Raw genomic sequence first — 24,724 nt, forward strand, 5'->3', positions numbered from 1 at the left:
AATACAGGACAGGCATGTTCCTGTGAGGAAGAAAGATAAATACGGCAATTTTCGGGAACCTTGGATGACGAATGATATTGTAGGCCTCGTCAAAAAGAAAAAGGAGGCATTTGTCAGGGCTAAAAGGCTGGGAACAGACAAAGCCTGTGTGGCATATAAGGAAAGTAGGAAGGAACTTAAGCAGGGAGTCAGGAGGGCTAGAAGGGGTCATGAAAAGTCATTGGCAAATAGGGTTAAGGAAAATCCCAAGGCTTTTTACACTTACATAAAAAGCAAGAGGGTAGCCAGGGAAAGGGTTGGCCCACTGAAGGATAGGCAAGGGAATCTATGTGTGGAGCCAGAGGAAATGGGCGAGGTACTAAATGAATACTTTGCATCAGTATTCACCAAAGAGAAGGAATTGGTAGATGTTGAGTCTGGAGAAGGGGGTGTAGATAGCCTGGGTCACATTGTGATCCAAAAAGAAGAGGTGTTGGGTGTCTTAAAAAATATTAAGGTAGATAAGTCCCCAGGGCCGGATGGGATCTACCCCAGAATACTGAAGGAGGCTGGAGAGGAAATTGCTGAGGCCTTGACAGAAATCTTTGGATCCTCACTGTCTTCAGGGGATGTCCCGGAGGACTGGAGAATAGCCAATGTTGTTCCTCTGTTTAAGAAGGGTGGCAGGGATAATCCCGGGAACTACAGGCCGGTGAGCCTTACTTCAGTGGTAGGGAAATTACTGGAGAGAATTCTTCGAGACAGGATCTACTCCCATTTGGAAGCAAATGGACGTATTAGTGAGAGGCAGCACGGTTTTGTGAAGGGGAGGTCGTGTCTCACTAACTTGATAGAGTTTTTCGAGGAGGTCACTAAGATGATTGATGCAGGTAGGGCAGTAGATGTTGTCTATATGGACTTCAGTAAGGCCTTTGACAAGGTCCCTCATGGTAGACTAGTACAAAAGGTGAAGTCACACGGGATCAAGGGTGAACTGGCAAGGTGGATACAGAACTGGCTAGGCCATAGAAGGCAGAGGGTAGCAATGGAGGGATGCTTTTCTAATTGGAGGGCTGTGACCACTGGTGTTCCACAGGGATCAGTGCTGGGACCTTTGCTCTTTGTAGTATATATAAATGATTTGGAGGAAAATGTAACTGGTCTGATTAGTAAGTTTGCAGACGACACAAAGGTTGGTGGAATTGCGGATAGCGATGAGGACTGTCTGAGGATACAGCAGGATTTAGATTGTCTGGAGACTTGGGCGGAGAGATGGCAGATGGAGTTTAACCTGGACAAATGTGAGGTAATGCATTTTGGAAGGGCTAATGCAGGTAGGGAATATACAGTGAATGGTAGAACCCTCAAGAGTATTGAAAGTCAAAGAGATCTAGGAGTACAGGTCCACAGATCACTGAAAGGGGCTACACAGGTGGAGAAGGTAGTCAAGAAGGCATACGGCATGCTTGCCTTCATTGGCCGGGGCATTGAGTATAAGAATTGGCAAGTCATGTTGCAGCTGTATAGAACCTTAGTTAGGCCACACTTGGAGTATAGTGTTCAATTCTGGTCGCCACACTACCAGAAGGATGTGGAGGCTTTAGAGAGGGTGCAGAAGAGATTTACCAGAATGTTGCCTGGTATGGAGGGCATAAGCTATGAGGAGCGATTGAATAAACTCGGTTTGTTCTCACTGGAACGAAGGAGGTTGAGGGGCGACCTGATAGAGGTATACAAAATTATGAGGGGCATAGACAGAGTGGATAGTCAGAGGCTTTTCCCCAGGGTAGAGGGGTCAATTACTAGGGGGCATAGGTTTAAGGTGAGAGGGGCAAAGTTTAGAGTAGATGTACGAGGCAAGTTTTTTACGCAGAGGGTAGTGGGTGCCTGGAACTCACTACCGGAGGAGGTAGTGGAGGCAGGGACGATAGGGACATTTAAGGGGCATCTTGACAAATATATGAATAGGATGGGAATAGAAGGATACGGACCCAGGAAGTGTAGAAGATTGTAGTTTAGTCGGGCAGTATGGTCGGCACGGGCTTGGAGGGCCGAAGGGCCTGTTCCTGTGCTGTACATTTCTTTGTTCTTTGTTCTTGTTTGAAAAGCTTCTTAACTTGAAAGATAAATGTTGGAATAATGTCGCATGATATAAGGAAATATATTTGATTTATTCAAAGTATAATTAGATCCCTTAATAGGACAGTTAGATGAACTTCAATGATCAAAATGTCCCATGCATCTTCAAAAGAATAATAATCTTTAATGTCACAAGTAGGCTTACTCACTGCAATGAAATTACTGTGAAAAGCCCCTAGTTGCCACATTCCGGTGCCTTTTCGGGTACACAGAGGGAGAAATCAGAATATCCAATTCACCTAACAGCATGTCTTTTGGGACTTGTGGGAGGAAACCGGAGCACCCGGAGGAAACCCATGAAGACAGTGGGAGAGCGTGCAGATTCCACACAGACAGTGACCCAAGCCGGGAATCGAACCTGGGACTCTGGAGCTGTGAAGCAACAGTGCTACTCACTGTGCTACCATGCTGCCCTTAGCACTGAATGCATTTATTTGTATAAATTAGAAAAACTCTAATTAACTTTAAAATCCTTGTTTTCTGTTTTATTTTGACCAATTTTTTCCTGACATTGTAAACTGACAACCTCATTAGGGGAACTAGCAAAATCACTATTGGATTAGTAGACTGGGGGAGGTGAATTAATTTTGATGGAATCTCACAATTGCCAAAGCACCCAAAGGTCAACGATTGCCTCTGTTACTATTCATTCCCTTCCCTCACCCTTTTGAGCTTGGTATCTTATCTCAGCCGGTCATTGGCATTTGCAGTTTAGATAAACACAAGAAAACATCCACAGTGCAAATTCCAAAGGACTCCAAAGTCTTCAACTGTTCTACTTTCGATGGGGACATGAATAGTAAGATTTCCTTTATATGTCAGATGTCAATAAAAATGACCAGAATAACATATTTGTTTGAAGTGAAAGATTTAAAAAACGTTCATTTGTGTTTTGTAGGTCAGCGCTGCAAATTCTCCACAAGTCCTGCGAGATAGCGCGTAGGTATAATTACTATCCATCAGGAATGGCTTTGACTTGGACCAGTTACTATGAGAGCTGCATTAACTCAGAGCAAACTTGTATTAATGAATGGAATATAATGCAAGATTTGCTGGCCATGCGGGCTGACTCGCCTCCAATGTTTGCCGATAAGTGAGTAAATATTGCACCCCTTTTAAAGCTTTTTTCCCCCCAGAGTTTCTTTTTATTGTCAAGCTGAGATTACCCCACTTTCCCAGGTCCAATTTTTAGAAATAACTATTTTTCACAAGTCGGTTTGATGTACATAAATACAAAAAAACAAAATACTGAAATCTGCTGAGATTGTTGTATCAAGAGGTACAAATTGGCTATTTCTTATTTTGTTTATTCAGTTTGTTGTTGATCTGTTCTTTTAGTATTTGTTTTTTGCAGCAGTTTGCACAAGGGGCATAGAGAATACCTGCCATTTTCAATTGTGTTGTATGTATTGTACAGTTAGAATCCCTACAGTGCAGACGGAGGCCACTCGGCCCATTGAGTCTGCACCGATCCTCTGAAAGAGCACCCTTCGCAGGCCCATACCCACACCACCCCACCTACCTGAACATCTTTGGACTGTGGGAGCACCCGGAGGAAACCCACGCAGACGGGGAGAGAATGTACAAACTCCACACAGACAGTCATCCAAGACCGGAATTGAACCCAGATCCCGAGCGCTGTAAGGCAGCAGCACTATTACTCAACATGATGCGGCTTTCTTTTAATGTGCTGTCTAAATAAATAAATAATCGTTATTGTCACATGTAGGCTTACATTAACACTGCAAGGAAGTTACTGTGAAAAGCCCCATATTGATGTATTTAGCAAGAGAAATAGTACATTAAACAAAGAGATATGGTGTGTTCATATTTTCCCAATCAGTCTATATTTTGGAAAATATAAATTACCAGCAGCCTTTTAGTGATTTTCTGGGCATCACCAGATCACATTTTATAACTGAGCTCCCAAAGGCTCTTGGTCTCTTTCCACACAGGAGTAGCTAGACAGCAGTAGTATAGTGTAGTTAGATCACAGCCTAGACACCTGGGGCGACATTCTCCGACCCCCCGCCGGGTCGGAGAATCGCCGGGGGCTGGCGTGAATCCCGCCCCCGCTGGTTGCCGAAGTCTCCGGCACCGGAGATTCGGCGGGGGCGGGAATCGCGCCGCGCCGGTTGGCGGGCCCCCCCGCCCGATTCTCCGGCCCGGATGGGCCGAAGTCCCGCCGATAAATTGCCTGTCCCGCCGGCGTAAATTGAACCACCTACCTTACCGGTGGGACAAGGCGGCGCGGGCGGGCTCTGGGATCCTTGGGGGGGCGCGGGGCGATCTGGCCCCGGGGTGTGCCCCCACGGTGGCCTGGCCCGCGATCGGGGCCCACCGATCTGCGGGCGGGCCTGTGCCGTGGGGACACTCTTTCCCTTCCGCCTCCGCCACGGTCTCCACCATGGCGGAGGCGGAAGAGACTCCCTCCACTGCGCAGGCGCGGGAAACTGTCAGCGGCCGCTGACGCTCCCGCGCATGCGCCGCCCGGAGATGTCATTTCCGCGCAAGCTGGCAGGGCACCAAAGGCCTTTTCCGCCAACTGACGGGGCGGAAATTCCTCCGGCGTCGGCCTAGCCCCTCAATGTTGGGGCTCGGCCCCCAAAGATGCGGAGCATTCCGCACCTTGGGGGCGGCGCGATGCCCGTCTGATTGGCTCCGTTTTGGGCGCCAGTCGGCGGACATTGCGCCGTTTCCGGAGAATTTCGCCCCATGTGTAGATCAGATATATTTTATATAGTTATATCTCATTACTTTATTTCTAGAGTTAGTTCAGTAGAATGTCAAACTCATTTATTAGTTTTATCGTTACTACTTAATAAATGTGTTTACTTTACATCGAAGACTCGTGTATTCTTCAAGATCATCTGCAACCAGTAACGACCGATATTACTTTAACCAAGTAATACAACATGCTACCAGGAGTAGTAATATAATAGAACAACACTTACCCTCTCTATTTGTTGTTTTGGAATTTGTATTTTGGTATGCAGATAAGACAAATGAACTTTGAGAAAAACATACTTGTGGTTTTTTCTTAACAGACCAACAGAGAATGAACTAACTGAACGATTAATAAAAAACAAACTAAGATTCATAATGATGAGCAAAGATTTGGAAAATGTCACTTCTAAAGAAGTAAGTTTGCAATTGTGCTAGACAAATATAATGTGTCAAATTGTCGAAATTTCACTTGTGAATAACATGGGGGAGTTGCTATCAATGATTAATAGAAATTACTTTAGCAAGAGCAATTTATACTCAACTACTCCCCTAAGCAGTTGCTTTGTGCTCATCTGCTGATTTCCGTTAATCCATGTTAATAAAATAAGGTGTGTGATTTCTTCTAATAATTAAAATGTAATTAGTCAGCATTTGAACAGAGGAAAATATAAATGTGCTTTTTCTTTTTGAATGATTGTCATGTTATTTCTAATATTTTCAGCTTTCTTTAAGACTTCAACATGTGTATTATTTTTCTTTCTACCTGTACAGAGACAAATCATGGGTTACATCAACAAAGAAATATTCAGTGTATCTGAGCATGTGTCTAATTGCCAAAAAAGGAAAGAAAGAGGAATGATCTGCATTATATGAATTGTTCAGCTCTTTGCAACTCAGTTACAAAGCACTGTTGTTGATGCTTGAATTAGCATACCTCAATTGGTTGGGCATAGATAGGCAGGTGGTTTGCTTGAAGTTGCAGATAGGTAGCAATATCAGGGGGAAAAAAGATTTGAGTTTTAAAAATAGCATAAAGATATATATTCCGTTTCTACCCAGAAATTCTTAGGCCAAGTTAGTTTTGGGAGTCCCCTTGGACCATGCTCCGCACTGGGTAGATGTGGTCTTGGCGAAGGGTCCAGCTTGGAGGCCGGTGAGGAGGTTGGAAATTTTTGCATTAAAATGGGGAAGGTGATTGAGGAGTATGTGGAGTTTAACCAAAATGGGGAGGTCTTGGTGGTTTATGGTACTTTGAAGGTGGTAGTGCAGGGTGAGGCCATTTCATTCAAGGCAAAGGTGGATAGGGATGCATGGAAGGAACGGCAGCAGTTGATAGAGGAGGTTTTGGAGGTAGATGGAAGGTATACAGATGGAGCGGGTGGGTTCGTGGTGGAGCCACAGCAGGTGAATAAGGTGTTTGTGGACTTTTATAGGGGCTTGTATAAATCGGAGACGGTGGGGAATGAGTCGGAGATGACGGAGTTTCTGGAGCAACTGGTGTCCGGAGTTGGGAGAGAAGGAGAGAGCCGAGTTGGAGGAACCAATGAGGCTGGAGGAAGTGCAGGCAGCGAAAAGGAAGATGCAGTTGGGCAAGGCACCGGGACCGAATGGGTTTCGGGTGGAATTTTATACAATACTCGAGGCTAGGTTGGCACCGCTAATGATAGAAATGTTTGTCGACACATTGGTAAGGGCGTGTTGCGGGAGACGATGAGGCAGGCATCCATCTCATTATTGCTCAAAAAGGAGAAAGATCTGGTGGAGTGTGGGTTGTACAGGCCCATTTCTCTACTGAACTTGGGTGCTAAGATATTGGTGGAGGTGTTGGCGGTGAGGTTGGAGGAGTGCCTTCCGAAGGTGCTGGGTGTGGATCAGACTGGGTTTGTCAGGGACAAGCAGCTGTCATTGAACGTATGGCGGCTGCTGAACTCCAGCAGAGGGAAGGGAGATGGTGGTGGCTTTGGATGAGGAGGAGGCATTTGACAGAGTGGAGTTGGAGTTATTTGTTTGTGGTGCTGGAGAAGTTTGAGATCGGGCCTAAGTTTGTGGCATTGGTGAAATTGTTATACAAGGATCCGAGAGCATGTGTGCGAAAAACAATATGAATGCCGAGTACTTTCCACTATTTCATGGAATCTGGCAAGGATGCTCCATGTCCCCCCCTTCTGTTCATGTTAGCAATTAAGCCCTTGTCCATTGTGCTGAGGGGCTTGGATTTATGGAAGGGAATAATGAGGGGGAGAGCTGTGGAGCATATGGTGTCTCTGTACGCGGACGATCTGCTGCTGTAAATCTTGGACCCCAGTTCGTCGATGAGGGACAGAAGGGGCTGCTAAGAAAATTTGGGGCGGTTTTGGGATACGAGTTAAATTTAGGGAAGAGCGTATATTTTGTGGTGTCTTCCCCACGGGCGGCAGTGGGAGAGTTGCCATTCCATGGAGCAACAACTCCGGGGCAGGAGTGGAGGGTTGCCATTCCGGGTAGCGACAACCCATTTTGGGTATTTGGGGGTGCAGGTGGTGCGGGGCTGGGCGTGGCTTCATAAACTTAATTTCACGAGCCTGGTGGGGAGGGTAGAGGAGGACTTGAGGCGATGGGATAGTCTCCCCTTGTCACTGGCAGGCCGGGTGCAACAGTAAAAAGACCTTTGTCAAGGTCTTTGTTTCTGTTCAAGTGTCTGCCAATTTTTTTGCCAAAGTCTTTCTTTTGAGGGATGGACAGGCTGGTCTTGTCGTTTGTGTGGGCAGGGAAGGTGGCCAGCATTAGGAAGGCGGTGCTCCAAAGGAGGCAGCAGTCGGGGGGCTGGCTCTTCCAAACTTGTTACACTATTATGGGGCGGCAAATGCGGAGAGGGTGCAGGGCTGGAGTAAGGAGAAAGAGGCTTTGTGGGTACGGATGGAGGCAGGTTCTTGTCAGGGGTTGAGGTTGTGGTTGCTGGCAATGGCGCCGCTACTGTTCACCCTGGGGAAGGATTTGGGGAGTCCAGTGGTAGCCATGCTGAAGATTTGGGGAAAATTCTTACAGCACTTCAAGTTGAGAGCAGAGTCGAGGGTGATACTGATGAGTGGGAATCATGGGTTTGAGCCAGGGTGGATGGATGCGAGGTTCCGAGAATGGGAGGAGAAAGGGGTGAAGGAGATGAAGGATCTGTTTTTTTGGGCGGTTCGCAAACTTGGAGGAATTGGGGGTGAAGTACGGGATCGAGCGTGAGGAGGGGGTTCGGGTATATGCGGAATTTCACATGAAAGGATTTCCTGAGCTTCCCGGTGGCACCATCGTCCTCATTGCTGGAGGAGATGCTGTCGGTAGGGGTGTGTGTGGGGTGGGGTGGGGGTGGGTGGGCTGGAGAGTGGGGACGCTTCAGCGATCAACAGCTGGATTATGAAGGAGGACAAGGGAGTCCATGGAAAGGATTACGGCCAAGTGGGAGGAAGAGTTAGAGGAAGGACTAAGATGCGAAGTGCTGTGCAGGGTCAACGCCTCCACTTCGTGCACAAAGCTGGGGTTGATTCAATTAAAAGTGATGCACAGGACGCACTGAACGAAGGCGAGGAAGAGCCGGCTGTTTGAGGGGGTGGAGGATAGCTGCGAGTGGTGTGGGAAGGGTTTAGCCAACCATGTCCATATGTTCTGGTCCTGCCTGAAGTTGGAGAGATTTTGAGGGTCATTTTTCAGCACCATGTGTGAGGGCAGAGTGGATTTGGGGCTGGGTCCTCTGGAGGCCATATTCGGGGTGTCAGACCTGCCGGAGCTGCAGACTGGTGCAGAGGCAGATGTTTTAGCCTTCGCCTCGTTGATTGCTCGAAGGTGGGTTCTGTTGGAATGGAGGCCAGCTTCTCCTCCCTGTACATCTCTGGCTGGGGATCTAATGGAGTTCCTTTATTTGGAGAAGGTGAAATTTGCTCTGAGAAAGGTAAAAGAGGGGTTCCATCAGTGATGGGGTTTGATTGTCTTACATTTTGGGGATCTGATTGCCGTCAAGGGATGGGGATGGGGTGGGGGGGCGCGCAGTTTTGATTTGCTACTTTAACTAGTCTTCTCCGGAGTCATATCCCAATGAGAGTCCGTGTCCTTGAGGTAGGAGAGAAAAAGAGCCAACAAAACTTACCAGATAATGTATAAATAAGTATTGCATTTTGCCTGCTACCGAAGATTTTTTTTGTTCCCACAGATTCGAAATGAGTTAGAACAGCAGATGAACTACAATCTGAAAGAGTACAAAGGATTTATTGATAATGAAATGCTGATCATTTTAGGACAAATGGATAAAGCTTCCCTAATATTTGACCATGTTTATCTGGTAATTTGTTTCTTTCTATTCAAGATTTGTTTAATTACAGGGAATGTTATGATTTTTTTTCACACTATTGTATTGAACAAAATGGAAACTGTTGTTTTAGAGGAATATGTTTGCTGCTTCCGGAAAAGAACAGCTGATTCTGTCGGGTCTTCATCCCATTTCTAACCTACCCTCCAATTTAAATATTATCAGTGTTCCATTCTATGGCATGCATGCTGCAATCCTGCCATTTCCAAAATATACATTCATGTCCTATAAATTATTGGAAACCCTTGCTTATTTCCACCCTCAATTCAAATACACTTATCTAGTGGCAGGTAGTGCATTGAATTGTTGGGGTCCATTTTTCCTCTGGGCTCGGGGAAACCAAATTGTCAAAATTACATGGCTTGCAAGCTACACACACAACCCATGTGTGGCTTCACATGCCATTTTTCTCTTTTCACACTGGGGCCAGGTTCATAGTGCATTTTGCAAGCTATGGTGGAGTCCATCAGGAGTGTCACCTTTCTTGGTTCTCCAAAACTGTATCCCAGCTCCCAACAATGTTGAAAGGCCCCGAAACCTCACCCTTCAACCCACCCTCACAACCTCCAATCTTTCTTATAAATAATAGCATCAAAAACATAAATGGCCAAACATTTAATTGTTACTTGTGAAATCTGGAATTCAAAATAACTCCTCACAAAATAACTTCTTATAAGCGGAAATCGTTTTATTTTTAGCAAACTCCGGAGCACAGCGGCAGCGAATCCAACTTTAAAATGTTCACAGCCTAATGGCGCACTCGTGAATCAATGGTAAAGATATTGTGCAACTGAGCTGGAAGGACTTATTACATGTCTGCACTGAGCTAGCTGTTCCCACTCAAAGCTACAGTTGTTCAGTTCTCTGGTAGATTTCTAGTAACGCTGGCTTCTGAATTCAGTAGTACACGAGTTCCAAAAGAGAGTGAGACAGCCCTACTTCAAGCAATTTTTCCTCTGCTGAAGTCTTTCATGCAATCTCCCTGCAGTAGCTAGCCTAGCCTGTTATACTTTACCAGTTGTGTACTTCCAAGGGGGTTTTGGGTGGATCTCTCTATGGCAGGTTTTTCTTTCAATATCCAGCACTTTGTATCTTTCTTCATACTCCCTGAGGTGACTTGTTTTTTTTTTACTTCACCTTGGGACGGTGACCATGCGTTTTTAAATGGTTTATTCTGTCTCACTTCAAATTACAAAATTTCCAGGGCAGAAACCATTACCCCACCGTCTGTCCCGTTTCCCCCTCCCTCAGCATGTAAATGAAAATCGCTTATTGTCACAAGTAGGCTTCAAATGAAGTTACTGTGAAAAGCCCCTAGTCACCACATTCCGGCGCCTTTTCGGGGAGACTGGTATGGGAATTGAACCCACGCTGCTGGCCTGCCTTGGTCTGCTTTAAAAGCCAACTATTTAGCCCTGTGCTAAACCAGCCCCATACCAATACCGTATCAATATAGGAGATCATAACCTTTATATCGTTCAAGTGATATTTTTCATGTGCAAATTTCCAGGGCAGAAAATTCCAGGGCAGGACAGAATTTATGGGCAGCACGGTAGCACAGTAGTTAGCACAGTTACTTCACAGCTCCAGGGTCCCAGATTCGATTCAAGGCTTGGTCACTGTCTGTGCGGAGTCTGCACGTTCTCCCGTGTCTGCGTGGGTTTCCTCCGGGTGCTCCGGTTTCCTCCCACAGTCCAAAGATGTGCAGGTTAGGTAGATTAGCCATACTAAATTGCCCCTGCTGTCCAAAAAAAGGTTGGCTGGGGTTGCGGGGATAGGGTGGAGGTATGGGCTTAGATAGGGTGCTCTTTCCAAGCGAAGGTGCAGACCCAATGGCCCAAATGGCCTCCTCCTGCACTGTAAATTCTATGATTCAGTCAGTTGAAAGTTTAAATCATATTTTCAAAAATAAAAGGATATAACCTCGCAACAAAAGTCACTAACTGGCATGATGAAGTTTACAATGTTTAAAGGTCAGTTTTCCAATCTGAAAAATAATTATTGTATACAAGAAAATGATTACAACCATTGTCATTTTAGGGATCAGAGTGGAACGCTTCAAACTTGGAAGAGCTTCAAAGCACAGGGTAAGGTCAAAATAATTGCTCCATGCAACATTATATGTCATTTCTCTAATTGCTACTGTTAGCTCAAAATTATCCTTTTGTTGACTGACATTATGAAGCAAAAGAGAATCAGGGGCACACAAACTCCCTACATATCCACATATTACAAATTATTTTATGGCATATGAGTGTCGCTGGCAAGATCAGCATTTGTTGCCCATTCCTAATTGCCCGTGAACTGCATGGTTTGCTGGATCATTTCAGAGGGCATTGCTGTGGATCTGAAATCATATGTAGGCCAGGTAAGGACAGCAGATTTCCTTCCCTAAAGTTCATTATGGCAATCAATGCTAGTCTCAGTAGTGGTGACCATGAAACTACCTTTCAATTCCAAAATATTTTATTCAATTTAAATTCCACCAGGTGCCGTAGTGAGATTTGAATCCCTATCCCCAAGAGTATTAGCCTCAGCCTCTGGACTACTAGTCTAATGTCGTAACCATTCCCCCCACCATCTGCCCGTTTCCCCCTCCCCCATCATACCAATATAGGAGGTCATAACCTTTATATCGCTCAAGTGATATTCTTCATGTGCAAGACCTGAAACCGAATGACACAGATGGTTTACCTGTGAAACGTGATGGGGCCGCCCACGTTTACGTTTTATATATTATTTATGCTCTCACTCTTTGTGGGGATTCTAGATTTTATTTCCTCTCTCTCTGTCTAACATTGAGATCAGCTAACTTTGTCTATGTGGAGCAGTAGGTCGCAGCTTTCTGGGTACTTCACCGGGTGAGACCTTTACCCAGCATCAGAGAAACTGAACATTGTCAGGACAAGGAACCAGTATCTCCAAACCAGTATCGCTAAACATATTGCAGTCTTGTTTGTCATCATGCTGTGCTTACAAAAGTACATGCATTCTCGTGGATAGGCCTTCATTAATACTGCTTTTTTTTGTTAAATCATTTTTTGTTAATGATTGTCAAGAAATTTCTCAACACAATTTTTCTGGTCTCTTACAGTGTTGGTTACATCTTAAATATAACCAGAGAGATAGATAACTTCTTTCCAGGATTGTTCTGCTATCACAATGTACGGGTGTTTGATGAGGATGCTACAGACCTACTGGCATATTGGAATGACACATATAACTTCATAACAAAAGCCAAGTAGGTAGAGGAACATTCTGCTTTGTAAACTAGTTTTCCATGTTGGCAAAATGATCATTTGATTACATTAGTTGAGCCTCCATGGTCAAATATTTGGTGAATCTAAGAGTTGGTGTGTGCACTAAAGCAAATTCGGAACCTATCAGTACTCTAGTGTAATGAATATACATTCCCTTCAGTAATTAAAGATCTGAGAAAAATGGTCTAACCATGACTAACAAGAGAAATTGGATTAAAGAAGGGGGCTGATAATGTTGCCCAAAGTTTAGTGAACCCGAAGATTGGCGAGATTATAGAATTCAGCAACGGATGACCTAGAAATTGATGGAGAGAAAATATGAGAGTAATCTAGCAAGAGAAATAAAAACAGATTGTGAGCGCTTCTACAAGTATGTAAAAAGTAAGAGATTAGCAAAAGTAAATGTGGGTTATTTTACAAACAGAGACAGGTGAATTTATAATGGGCAAAAGGGAATGACAGATGTTCAACAAACATTTTATGGTAGAAGAGACAAAACATTCTGTTATGTGGTGAGGGACCAAAGGCCTAGTGAGAATGGTGAGCTAAGGATATTGGTATTAGTAAAAAATATAGTACTGGAGAAATTAATGGGATGAAAAGCCAACAATCCTTTGGACCTGGTGGCCTCCATCCCAGGGTCTTAATAAAGGTGACTACAGAGATGGTGGATCTTCAAGAATTCTCTAGATTTTAGATTGGTTCCACAGATTGGAAGGGGACAAACATAACCCTGTTATTCTAGAGAGGAAGACAGAAAACAGGAACTGCAGGCCAGTTAACCTGACATCAGTAGTAGTGAAAATGCTTGAATTTATTATGAGGGGTGTGTTAACAGGGCATTAAGAAAATCAAAATGTAATTAAGCAGAGTCAACACAGATTTATAATGGGGAATAAAATTGTGTTACAAATCTGTTAAGAGTTCTTTGAGGGTGTAACCACCATGGAGACCAGAGGGAAGCCGTAGATGTCATGTATTTGGAATTTTAAAAATCAATTCAAGGTGCCACAAGAGGTTATTGAACTAAATTAGACTTTTGGGATAATAACAGGGAAAATATAGTAGCATTGATTTAGAATTGTTAAAAAGATAGGTGGGAATAAATCGTCGTTTTTGGGTTGGCAGAATGTGGTAGATGGAATATAACGTGAATAATTGTAACGTTATCAACTTTAGAAGGAAAATAGAAAAGAAGAATATTTTTAAAATCATTAGAGACAAGAAATTATTGGTATTCGGAGGGATCCAGATGCCCTTTATACAAATCGCAGAAAGTCAACACTCGAGAACAACAAGCAGTTAGAAGAAAATATTGGCCGGTATCTTCCGCAAAGTGGCAGTCATCATTGGACTGCTGATATGCTTGAACTTTTCCGCTTCCTTGCCGGGTCTTCTGAGCCCAGCTTTTCCAGAAATGGGAGCGTAGTTTTCAGGACTTCCGCAGATTCCCTCCTTGCATCTTGGGGCATGTTTTCGGTCTCCGACGATCTGGAGCCTGGAAGATCTAGGCCATTATGTTAAAAATAATAATAATAGTTAGTCTTTGTCACGAAAGAATTGAAGCATAAGAATAAAGAAGCCTTACTGCAATTATGTAGAACCTTAGTGAGATCACATTAGGAATGAGAAATTAGCTCATTGAAACATGTAAAATTCTGAAGGGATTTGACAAGGTAGATGCTGGGTTTATGTTTGCCCTGGCTCGGGAGTCCAGAACAGGATCCCACAGGCTCAAAATAAGGATTGGCCATTTGGAGAGATGAAAATGGTTTCGCACAAAGGAATGTCAATCTTAGGATTTATCTACCCCAGAGAGCATGGTAGCACGGTGGTTAGCACAGTTGCTTCACAGTTCCAGGTTCGATTCCTGGCTTGGGTCTGTGCGAAGTCTGCATTTTCTCCACGTGTCTGCATGGGTTTCCTTCTGGCGCTCCGGTTTTTCCCCTCAGTCCAAAGATGTGCAACTATATCTCATATAATTGAAGTCTAACTGTGCAGGTAGAAGCAATCTAATAGAGAATACTGTGGCCCCATTTTCTTTGCCTTTTGTGAAATGCAGCCATTAATATCTGAATACATGTGTACTTCAATACTGTGTTTTTAAATATGAATACCCAGCTCTTTCTTGCCTTAGAAGTTGAGGAAAGAAATTAATAGGTTTCTTCTTTTGGAGGCTTTGATTCTGGTTGTGTACCTCCTGAAATAATTGGAGATCATTAGAAAGCATGTCTAAAGTACCCTTAAAAGACCATTTCTAGCTTTATGTACTTTTATATTTTAACTTTAACTAATTTGGTGCTAGCATGTTGGGTTAATATCCAAAAGATTTAAGCAAGATGATCTGAAGATTTTGTTAGAACCAGGCTCCAATGCCCCATTGGTGACCTGGAAAGGACACGATTCTTCATTTTCTGTTTGACACTTTCAGCACATTGACTCCTTTCTCTAGCTTTTCATACAAGGTATTCATGCAACTGTTTTAGCTTTCTAATCTTTTCCCACAGGAAAAATCACTCCAAGTGTCTGGTACATTGCAAAATGGGCGTTAGCCGGTCTGCGTCGACAGTCATCGCATATGCAATGAAAGAATATAGGTGGCCACTCGAGAGAGCCTACGAATATGTGAAGGAGAAACGGAGTGTTGCACAGCCAAATGCTGGGTTCATGAGGCAGCTGGCAGAATATGAAGGCATTTTAGATGCAAGGTAAATAACTACTTCTGAAGCAAACCTAATCTAGTTATTATCATTAGTACGCTGTCACATGACATTTCTGTAACGTATCAAGTCCAAAGGTGCTTCACCTCATACAGGAGTGCGGGGAGATCTGAACTAAAATCTATTGCCCTGCTTTTATCATACACAACAATTGAAATGAAAGATAAATGAGGAAGGCCATTGAGCATGCTTTGCAAAAATTTGCAAGGCTGAGAAAATAAATTTAATTGGGGAGAAGTATTATGATTGCCAGGATTAATTTTGCATAACTAAATTCCAGGCATCGAAGATCATTGCACAGCTTGTTTTAGATTACTTGGAAGGCTGATTAATTTGTGTAACGACAATGGTTTTTATGTACCTGCAGTAAACCGAGGAATACTAATAAGAGATCTCTGGCCTAAAAGAAAAAGAGCATGGAATTTAAATTATTTTCCTTTGCTCAGACATCCAGTGAAATCTTTGCTCAGGTCTCCATGCAGCACCTCAGGGTATTTCTATATATTAAAGACATGATTTCACCACTTTTGTTGTTAATGTTGTAATTATATTTATTGAAATAGTAATAATATCAATGGCGGTAGCAGAATTGAACCTTTTCCTGGAGTGCGCCTATATTATCAGCATGCCGTTACATGTTAGCTTAAATTACTACTGAGATTTAATCAAATTATGTGGGTTGACTCACCTTTTGATTTATTTTTTCTCATTCTGTGTAAAGTCACCATAGTCCCAGATGACCAAAGGCTGCTTCCCCCTTTCAGGGGGAGAGCTGGCTGGTGGTGATTTAACCTGAGGATCACCACACCTCGGACAATGAGCAAGGTTGAGAAGGCGGGCCTTCATGAATATCCTCATCGAACCCGCACTGTTGGCCTTGCTCGACATCACAAACCCATCTATTCAGCCAACAGAGCCAACCTTCTGTGTAAGAATCCTACGATCTTCCAGTTTTGATAGAGGCCCCAATAGGTCGGGAATTTTGACTTGATTCACTGTATGTTTCCATCTCAATATAGTAAAGTTTTATCTTATCTCATCCTTCTTGCTAATTTGCTCAGTAGCCGTTACAACATTATAAAAGGAGGCAACCCTCGTCTCAAAACAACAATTTTTAAAGTTGTTTCTAATTGAGGGGCGGGAACTCCACTGATATTTTGAAGACAAGGCCATTGTTAACGTCTTTAAATCCGGGGTGGCATGTGGAGCAGTGGTTAGCACTGGGACTATGGCGCTGAGGACCCGCGTTTGAATCCCGGCTCTGGGTCACTGTCCGTGTGGAGTTTGCACATTCTCCCCGTGTCTGCGTGGGTCTCACACCCACAACTCTAAGATGTGCTGGTTAGGTGGATTGGCTGCGCTAAATTGCCCCTTAATTGAAAATAATTGGGTACTCTAAATTTATAAATAATAAAAATTTCTAAAACCTATCTGAATCCCTTTGCAAACTCCGACTACCTATTGCCACCTCTGTAACATCACCCAATTCCACTCCATGCACAGAAGAATCTATCGAATCCCTACAGTGCAGCAGGCGGCAGTTCAGCCATCGGGTCTGCACTGACCATCTGAAAGAGCACTCAACCTGGGGCTCCTCGCCGATCCACCTAACCTGCACATCTTTGAACTGTGGGAGGAAACTGGATCACTCAGAAGAACCAATGCTGTCACTGGAAGAACGTGCAAACGCCCCACAGTTACCCAAGGCCAGAATCGAACCCGTGTCCCTGCTGCCGTGAGGCAGCAATGCTAACCACCGTGCTGCCTTATCCAATAATATTTAGTTAACCCACATTTATCCAATTGTGACATGATTTCAACAGTGTGTGAAAATCCCTGTTGGCTTCAGTATTTTCCAGCCAGGTTCCTTGGATCGGGCGGAGAATCCTGTTTACGAACGAATCCGGGATGGCGCCTGTTTTTGGATGCTCCGCCCCTCCAAAAATGCCATCATCGAGGAGTATGCTGCACGCCATTGAGACGGCCTCAGGACATCTGAAGGCCGTCCCCGATGCTCCGCCCCCGATGGGCCATGTTCTTGGCGGCACGGGGGACGTGTGTTCTGATTTTGGGAACCCGGCGTGGCGGCTGCGGACTCTGTCCAGCGCCGCCACAGTCGGGGGGAGCCATGCCTCTGGCGGGGGGGGGGGGGGGGGGGGGGGGGGGGCTGGTGGGGGGTGGCAAGGGGAACATAGCCTCAAAATCGGAGAATCCAGCCCATAGGCTTTATCAACATTCGGTGTTTTAAAAAAAGACAAAATTAAAAAGGATTTTGAGTTAGTTCAAATTTAATTGTCTCAGTCAATAAAGTCAAAGCTTGTACGAGTGAATTTCTTGTGGCGTTTCACAACCAGAATCAAACCAGATGGAATATAAGGGAGGGAGGGCATTGGTCCAAAGTGCATGGGTGTAATTTACTCCTTTTATATTTCTACTGTCAACTCTTGTATCAATATTTAAAATAGAAAATGCCAATTTGCAATGCGATAGTGCACCCTCTTGTCAGTGGTGGCACTGCAGTTGCTACTCCGTGGATTCAAGCTGTCAACACTGAAAAGTCAGCAGCTGCTTAAGCTAGATAAAAACAGAAAATATTGTAACTACTCAGCAGGTCAGGCAGGCAGTTCGCATTCCAACAGTGCAGATGGAGGCCATTCGGCCCATTGAGTCTGCATCGACCTTCTGAAAGAGCATCCTACCTAGGCCCACACTATCCCCACAACCCGACCTAACCTGCACATCTGGGGCAGCATGGTAGCATTGTGGGTAGCACAATTGCTTCACAGCTCCAGGGTCCCAGGTTCGATTCCGGCTTGGGTCACTGTCTGTGCGGAGTCTGCACATTCTCCCCATGTGTGCGTGGGTTTCCTCCGGGTGCTCCGGTTTCCTCCCACAGTCCAAAGATGTGCAGATTAGGTGGATTCGCCATGATAAATTGCCCTTAGTGTCCAAAATTGCCCTTAGTTTTGGGTGGGGTTACTGGGTTATGGGGATAGGGTGGAGGTGTTGACCTTGGGTAGGGTGGTCTTTCCAAGAGCCGGTGCAGACTCGATGGGCCGAATGGCCTCCTTCTGCACTGTAAATTCTATCTTCGGACACTAAGGGGCAATTTAGCATGGCCAATCCACCTAACCTGCACTTCTTTGGACTGTGGGAGGAAACCCACGCAGACACTGGGATAACCTGCAAACTTCATACAGTCACCAAAGGTCTGAATTGAACCAGGATCCCTAGCACTGTGAGGCAGCAGTGCTAACTATTGTGCCACTCTAGGCCATTTTTTTTTTTAATAAACAATTTTAATGAGTTATTTTTGGCATTACAAACAGCAACAGTATAACAACACTACAAAGAACAATAAACATAGTGCAATCACTGACTCCCAACCCGCAAAGAAGTCGATGAATGGTTGCCACCTTCGGGCAAACCCTAGCAGTGACCCTGTCAAGGCTAACTTAATCTACTCTAGTCTGAGAAAGCTCACCATGTCAGTTAGCCAGGTCTCCGACTTCAGGGGCTGTGAGTCCCTCCAAGCTAGCAGTATCCGTCTCCAGGCTACCAGGGAAGCAAATGCCAGAACATCAGCCTCTCTCCTCCTGGATTCTCGGGTCTTCCGACACCCTGAAAATCGCCACCCCTGGACTCATTGCCACCCTTGTTTTCAATACTCTGGACATGACGTCCGCAAATCCCTGCCAATATCCCCAAGTTTTGGACACGCCCAGAACATGTGGACATGGTTCGCTGGTCCTCCCGCACATTTTATACACTTGTCCTCCACCCGAAAGAATCTACTCACCTGGGCCACTGTCATGTGGGCCCGGTGGACCACCTTGAATTGGATCAAGCCGAGCCTGGCGCATGTCGCGGTCGCATTGATTCTGCTCAACGCGTCCGCCCATAAGCCATCCTCCATCTCCCCACCAAGCTCCTCCTCCCACTTACGCTTCAGCTCCTCGGTCTGCGTCTCCTCCGCCCCCATGAGTTCTTTATAGATGTCCGAGACGCTCCCCGCTCCCACCTATCCCCTAGACACTACCCTATCCTGGATCCCCCTTAGTGGCAGGAGTGGGAAGGATGATATCTGCCTGCGCAGGAGGTCCCGCATCTGTAAATATCTAAATTTGTTTCCTCTTGCCAACCCAAACTTCTCTTCCCACGCCCTCAAGCTAGGGAAGCTCCCCTCTAAAAACAAGTCCCCCATAGAACATAGAAAAATACAGCACAGAACAGGCCCTTCGGCCCACGATGTTGTGCTGAACCTTTGTCCTAGATTAATCATAGATTATCATTGAATTCACAGTGCAGAAGGAGGCCACCCGGCCCATCAAGTCTGCAGCGGCTCCTGGAAAGAGCACCCTACCCAAGGTCAACACCTCCACCCTATCCCCACAACCCAGCAACCCCACCCAACACTAAGGGCAATTTTGGACACTAAGGGCAATTTATCATGGTCAATCCACCTAACCTATACATTCTTCTCAATTCCTGCCTTTCGCCATACTCGGGAACGCCCCATCCAAGCTTCCCGGGGAAAACCGGTGATTGTCACATATTGGGGACCAGACCGATGCTCCCACTGCGCCAGCGTACCTCCTCCACTGACCCCAGATTCTCAGGGCCGCCACCACTGCGGGGCTGGTGGAGTACCTCGCCGGCGGGAACAGCAGAGGTGCCGTTATCAACGCCCCAGACTGGTGCCCTTACACTAAGCTACCTCCATCTGCTCCCAAACCGACCCCGCCCCCACCACACACTTCCTTATCATGGCTATGTTAGCCGCCCAGTAATAATGACTAAAATTCAGCAGCGCAAGCCCCCCCACCCCCGATTCCGCTCGAACATCACCTTCTTCACTCGCAGGGACTTACCCGCCCATAAAAAGCCCAGGATGTTTTTATTAACCCTCTTAAAAAAGGACCGCAGGATGAAAATTGGGAGACACTGAAATACGAACAGTAATCTCGGTAAGACCATCATTTTGACCGTCTGCACTCTCCCAGCTAACGACAGCGGGAGTGCATCCCATCTCTGAAACTCACCCCTCATCTGTTCAACCAACCGGGACAAGTTCAACTTGTGTAATCGGCCCCAGTCGCGCGCCACTTGTATCCCTAAGTACCTGAAACTGTCCCCCACTAACCTAAACGGCAGCTCCCTCAGCCGACCCTCCTGACCCCTCGCCTGGACTACAAACATCTCACTCTTTGTCATATTCAGTTTATACCACGAAAGCCGGCCAAATTGCCCCAAAATCGCCATAATTCCGCCCATCCCTGCCCCTGGATCCGATACGAATAAGAGCAGGTAGTCTGAGTCAAGCGAGACTCTAAGGTCCCACCCCCCACCCCCACCCCGAACCAGCCCCTTGAAGCTCTCAGAGCAATTGCCAGCAGCTCTATAGCTAATGCAAACAACAGTGGGGAGAGGGTCCCAACACAGGAAATTCAAGACAGGGTGATCTCGGGTGTATGGGTCGGGGAGGGCAAGGTGTCGGCAATATACCAAGAGATGAAAGAAGAGGGGGAAGCGCTAGCAGAAGAGTTGAAGGGTAAATGGGAGGAGGAGCTGGGGGAGGAGATCGAGGAAGGTTTGTGGGCTGATGCCCTGGGTAGGGTCAATTCCTCCTCATGTGCCAGGCTCAGCCTGATACAATTTAAGGTGGTTCACAGAGCGCACTTGACGGGGGCGAGGTTGAGTAGGTTCTTTGGGGTGGAGGACAGATGTGGAAGGTGCTCAGGGAGTCCGGCGAACCATGTCCACATGTTTTGGTCATGCCCGGCATTGGAGGGGTTCTGGAGAGGAGTGGCAGGAGCAATATCTCAGGGGGTGAAAGTCCGGGTCAAGCCAAGCTGGGGGCTAGCAATATTTGGAGTATTGGACGAGCCGGGAGTGCAGGAGGCGAAAGAGGCCGGCATTCTGGCCTTTGCGTCCCTGGTAGCCCGGCGAAGGATCTTGCTAATGTGGAAGGAGGCGAAGCCCCCTAGCATGGAGGCCTGGACAAACGACATGGCTGGGTTCATAAAGTTGGAAAGGATTAAGTTTGCCTTAAGGGGGTCTGCGCAGGGGTTCTACAGGTGGTGGCAACCGTTCCTAGACTACCTCGCGGAGCGTTAGAGGAAGGTCGGTCAGCAGCAGCAGCAACCCTGGGGGGTGGGGGGGGGGGGAACAAGAGATTGCTTGAGGGGACGGACAAGCGGGGGATAACATGGAGGGTGGAGGAAACTGGCACGAACGGGCGAGAGCCAGTGTATAAAGCTCTGTAAATATATCATCTTACCATGTATATATCTTGCTCAGGGCGATTTTGTGTTATTTTGCTACCGGGGGTGGGGGGGTGTTTATTGTTTGTAAGGGGAAAAAATTGTTTTGTTTTATTAAAAAACTTTCATAAATATATATATTTTTTAAAAACAGTGGGGAGAGGGGGCACCCCTGCCTTGTCCCCCCGGTACAGTCTAAAATAGTCCGAGATGGACCTATTCGTCCTTACACTAGCCTCCAAGGCCTGGTACAGCAGTCTGACCCAGTCAATAAAGCCCCTACCGAACCCAATTCGTCCCAGCACCTCCCATAGATAGTCCCACTCCACCCGGTCGAATGCCTTTTCCGCATCCATTGCCACAACTACCTCAACCTCCCTGCTTTCCGGGGGCATCATGATCACGTTGAGCAGCCTTCTTCTATTGGCCAGCAACTGCCTGCCCTTGACAAACCCGGTCTGATCCTCCATAATCACATCCGGCACACAATCCTCAATCCTGGAGGCCAGAATTTTGGCCAGCAACTTGGCATCCACATTAAGCAGGGAAATCGGCCTATATACGCAGAACTCCAGGTTCTTGTCCCGCTTCAATATCAACAAAATAGTGGCCTGTGACATCATCTCTCCCTTGCCTCATTGAAAACCTTAACCAGCAATGGCCCTGAAATCCCTGAGAACTTTAAAAAAATATATATTTATTCAAATTTTCAACGATGTTCAACAAAACACTCCAACCAGAAAATTAAAATAAAGCACACAAGAAGCAAAATTATCCCTGAGATTCCCCCCCCCCCCCCCCTCCCCCGGGTTGCTGCTGCTATTGGCCTCCACCTAACCCCGAGAACTTTTTATAGAACTCCACCGGATACACGTCCGGCCCCGGGGCTTTACCCGACTGCATTCCCTTCAAGCCCTCAACTATTTCTTCGGCCCTAATCGAGGCCCACAGCCCATCTACCAGCTCCCTACCCACCCTTGGGAAGGTCAGTCCGTCCAAAAAGCTTCTCGTTCCCTCTGGTCCCGTGGGGGGTTTTGAGCGGTAGAGTCTACTGTCGAAGTCCCTGAACGCCCTGTGTATCCCTGCCAACTCTCCTACCAAGTTCCCAAACCCATCAACCACCCTCTCTATTTCCCTGGCCGCTTCCCTCTTCCTAAGCTGCTGTGCAAGCATTCAGCTGGCCTTCTCCCCATGTTCATAAAATGCCCCCCTCACCTTTCTAAGCTGCTCCACTACCTTACCTGTGGACAACACCCTGAACTTAGCCTGCAGCTTCCGACACTCCCTTAAGAGCTCCACCCCCAGGGTCACCGCATACCTCCTGTCTATCTATAAGATCTCCTTAACCAGTCGGTCCATTACTGCCCTATCTGTCCTGTCCCTATGAGCCCGGATCAAAATCAGCTCCCCTCTCACCACTGCCTTCAGCGCTTCCCAGACCACCGCTGCTGAGACTTCCCCATGTCAATAACCTGCAGGTAATTCTGCATGCGCTTCCTCAGCCTCTCGCACACCGCCTCGTCCGCCAACAACCCCACATCCAACCTCCATTGCGGGCGCTGGAAGCTCTCCTCACTAACCTGCAGTTCCACCCAGTATGGGGCATGATCCGAAATAGTGTTGGCCGAATACCCCATATCCACCACCCCTGCCAGTAAATCCCTACTCAAAATGACAAAGTCTATCCGGGAATAAACCTTGTGAACATGCAAGTAGAAAGAAAACTCCTTTCCCCGTCGGCTGCCTAAACCTCCATGGGTCGACCCCCTCCCCCATCTGCTCCATGAACCCTATCAGTTCCTTTGCCATTGCTGGCACCCTCCCCGTTTTCAAACACGACCGGTCCAGGCCAGGGTCGATGACTGTATTAAAATCCCCTCCCATAACCAGCTTGTGCGAGTCCAGGTCAGGTATCTTCCCCAGCAGCCTCTTTAGAAATTCCACATCATCACAATTTGGCATGTACACATTAACCAAGACCACCTTCCTCCCCTCCAACATACCGTTAACCATGACAGAATGCCCACCTGAAATTGCACCCACTTGTTGACCAAAATTGTAACCCCTCTAGTCTTGGTGTCCAGCCCCGAATGAAAGACCTGACTGACCCAACCCTTCACCCTAGGCCATTGTTAACATGTCAATTCCCTTTGTAAACTCACTAAGACTGCCTATTTCCACATCTATAATATCACCCAATTCCACCTCTCCATGGAAGAATCCATAATCCCTGCAGTGCAGAAGGAGGTGGTTCAGCCCATCAAGTCTGCACCGAACTATAAAAGAGCACTCTACCTAGGGCCACACCCCCATCCTATCCCTGTAGCCTCACACATTGATCATGGCCAATCCACCTGCGCATCTTTGGGCTGTGGGAGGAAACCGGAGCACCTGTAGGAAACGCACGCAGACACTGGGAGAACGGGTTATGATGAAACGTAACTCACGTTCTCTCTCCACAGACATTGCCAGTAGTTTCTTGTGTTTATTTCAGAATTCCAGCATCTACTGTATTTTATCTTTGTTCTGAAACTAAATTTGCAATGTTTTGAAAAAAGGCAGCAAATTATGGTCACCTACATAAAGTTAGTGGTACTTTTTTTTTTAAAATTTAGAGTTCCCAATTAAGGGGCAATTTAACGTGGTCAATCCACCTACCCTGCACATCTTTTTGGGTTGTGGGGGTGAGACCCACGCAGACACGGGGGGGAATGTGCAAGCCCAACACAGACAGTGACCTGAGACAGGGATTAAACCTGAGTCCTTGGCACTGAGGTAGCGATACTAACCACTGCGCCACCGTACTGCCCCTAAGTTAGTGGTACTTAAGCTGAAGATTTTTGAATGATTTGACGGTTCCATAAGTAAACATGATGCATGTAATCCCTTTTTGAGAGGCAAAACACTTGCTAATTCAGAAGTTAAACTCCCATGGACTGTTAGGAGAGCATTGTTTTGTTTCCTTGCTTAACAAGAATTGTTATTGAGTTATGGGTAAGTATTAAAGAGTAACATCTGGCTAATTGTGACAGTAGCTGAGCTGGTGTGACGCATCCATTGGTAAATTAAACAGTCTCGTGTTAGATGAGAACCGTGTTAGCTTTTTCTTCATGTTAGCATCCTTGCCTCCAAGAGAGACGGTTCAAGTCTTTCTCCAGGGATTTGCGTGCTGCACTGCAATACTGAGAGAGTGTTGAACTGTTGGAGTTCCCATCTTATTAATGAGATGGGTGCAAAAGGCACTATTGAAAGAGGAGAAGGCCTGTTTTCTGGCCAATATTTATCCTTCAACCAACATCACTAATACCG

At 46.2% G+C, this 24,724-nt stretch overlaps 1 protein-coding gene across 1 annotated transcript in view; it reads left to right on the plus strand.

The window, feature by feature from the left end:
* LOC140394774 (protein phosphatase Slingshot homolog 1-like) overlaps positions 1-24,724 on the plus strand; it is a 127,372-nt gene that overhangs the window by 78,919 nt on the left and 23,729 nt on the right. Inside the window, exons 8-13 of the mRNA XM_072481994.1 lie at positions 3,017-3,211; positions 5,166-5,259; positions 9,017-9,145; positions 11,213-11,259; positions 12,267-12,413; positions 14,940-15,140. Of these exons, the coding sequence (XP_072338095.1) occupies positions 3,017-3,211; positions 5,166-5,259; positions 9,017-9,145; positions 11,213-11,259; positions 12,267-12,413; positions 14,940-15,140 (813 nt within the window). The remainder of the gene's footprint in view (positions 1-3,016; positions 3,212-5,165; positions 5,260-9,016; positions 9,146-11,212; positions 11,260-12,266; positions 12,414-14,939; positions 15,141-24,724) is intronic.

This window comes from Scyliorhinus torazame, chromosome 1, assembly GCF_047496885.1.
Source record: "Scyliorhinus torazame isolate Kashiwa2021f chromosome 1, sScyTor2.1, whole genome shotgun sequence".
Lineage (NCBI taxonomy): Eukaryota > Metazoa > Chordata > Chondrichthyes > Carcharhiniformes > Scyliorhinidae > Scyliorhinus > Scyliorhinus torazame.